At 54.1% G+C, this 1,588-nt stretch overlaps 1 protein-coding gene across 1 annotated transcript; it reads left to right on the top strand.

Moving 5' to 3' along the window:
- Positions 1 to 3: 3 nt before the first annotated feature.
- LOC113980140 (zinc finger protein 436-like) lies at positions 4 to 1,058 on the top strand (the record flags this gene model as incomplete). Its single annotated transcript, XM_027707376.1, has 2 exons — positions 4 to 173; positions 303 to 1,058. Coding segments are annotated over 2 exons (837 nt in total), but the record flags the coding sequence as incomplete, so codon positions are not given.
- Positions 1,059 to 1,588: the final 530 nt, after the last annotated feature.

Below are 1,588 nucleotides of genomic sequence, written 5' to 3'. Positions count from 1 at the left end.
GAACGTCCCTACAGGTGTGGGGAATGTGGGAAGAGCTTCAGGACCAACTCCACCCTGATCCAGCACCGTCGCATCCACACTGGGGAACGGCCCTATTCGTGTGGCGAATGTGGGAAGAGCTTCAGGCAGAGCTCCCACCTGATCCAACACCAGCAAATCCACACTGGGAAACGACCTGGGAAAGGGGTGGGAGAGGAGGGCTATAGGGAGGGGGGAGAGCAGGAGGGGTGTTGCCATGGCGGCCGGAGCTTGAGCCATAGCTCCGAGCTGGTGGTCCCTGAGCAGCCTCCCAGCAGGCAAAAACCCTTTAGGTGCTTGGAATGTGAGAAGAGCTTCAGGACAAGCTCCCACCTGATCCCACACCAGCACATACACACCGGAGAATGGCCCTACATGTACAGGGAATGTGGAAAAAGCTTCAGTAACAGCTCCAACCTTCTCACCCACCAGCACATCCACAGTGGAGAACAGCTCTACATATGTGGGGAATGTGGGAAGAGCTTCAACCGAAACTCCAAGCTGATCCGACACCAGCGCATCCACACTGGGGAACGTCTCTACATGTGTGGGGAATGTGGGAAGAGCTTCAGTGACAGCTCCACCCTCCGCACCCACCAGTACATACACACTGGGGAACGTCCGTACACGTGTGGAGAATGTGGGAAGAGCTTTAGCCAGAGCTCCAACCTCCGCACCCACCAGCGCATCCACACTGGGGAACGGCCCTACAAGTGCTTGGAATGTGGGAAGAGGTTTCAGACCAGCTCAAGTCTCCTCGTGCACCAGCGGACTCACACGGATGAGAGGCCCTTCCGCTGCACCGACTGCGGGAAGGGCTTCAAGCACAACTCCAACCTTATCAGGCACCGGCGCATCCACACCAGGGAGAGGCCCTACAAGTGTGGGGAGTGTGGGAAGAGCTTCACCCAGAGCTGTCACTTGACCTCACACCAGCGGACCCACCGGTAAGGAAAGCCCTTTGAGTGCCTCGACTGCAGGAAGAGCTTCGGCCGCTGCTTCCACCCCGAATGAAGCCCCTGATGATGAGGCAACCCCTGGAGTCCAGTGACTGTCAGTCCATCCCTTTCGACCACAAAGGGCCAGTCCCCTTTCCCAGGAGCAGATTCTTCCAACAGAACCCTTCTTGGGGGTGTGTGTGGAGATTCCTGCCTTGGCTGAGAAGCCCCCCCAAGGGCAGTTCTGGAGGTTGAGAGCAGAGATCTCCCCAGGAGCTTTGGTCTGGGGGAGTTCCATCCATCTTTAATTAAGAATTCTTGCTTTTGTGCCAGCTTGAGTAGAATTGCTTCAACAATTGCTTTAGTGTAGAGCACTGTCCTATCTTATCCTGTACTCCTGGTAGTTTTAGTGTTTCTACTGTGCAGTAAATAATTGTGATGAAGATCTTTTGTCTGATCATTTGTAACCCTAAATAACTCATTTCTATCAATAGATCTGATTTGCCATCATTAAAACCTGGGGGGGGACAAAGTGTTTCAGTCACAGCTCTGTAATTCCTCTAAACTGAAACTGTTGTCGTAATGCAAGGCTGAGATTGAATCCAGCAGCCCCCAGCACCCCAGAAAAGGGG

The sequence above is a fragment of the Neopelma chrysocephalum genome, unplaced genomic scaffold, assembly GCF_003984885.1.
Source record: "Neopelma chrysocephalum unplaced genomic scaffold, ASM398488v2 Primary Assembly neopelma1_92685, whole genome shotgun sequence".
NCBI classification, from domain to species: Eukaryota; Metazoa; Chordata; class Aves; order Passeriformes; family Pipridae; genus Neopelma; species Neopelma chrysocephalum.
Note: the sequence above shows the minus strand (reverse complement) of the source record. Positions and strands in the feature narration are given on the sequence as shown.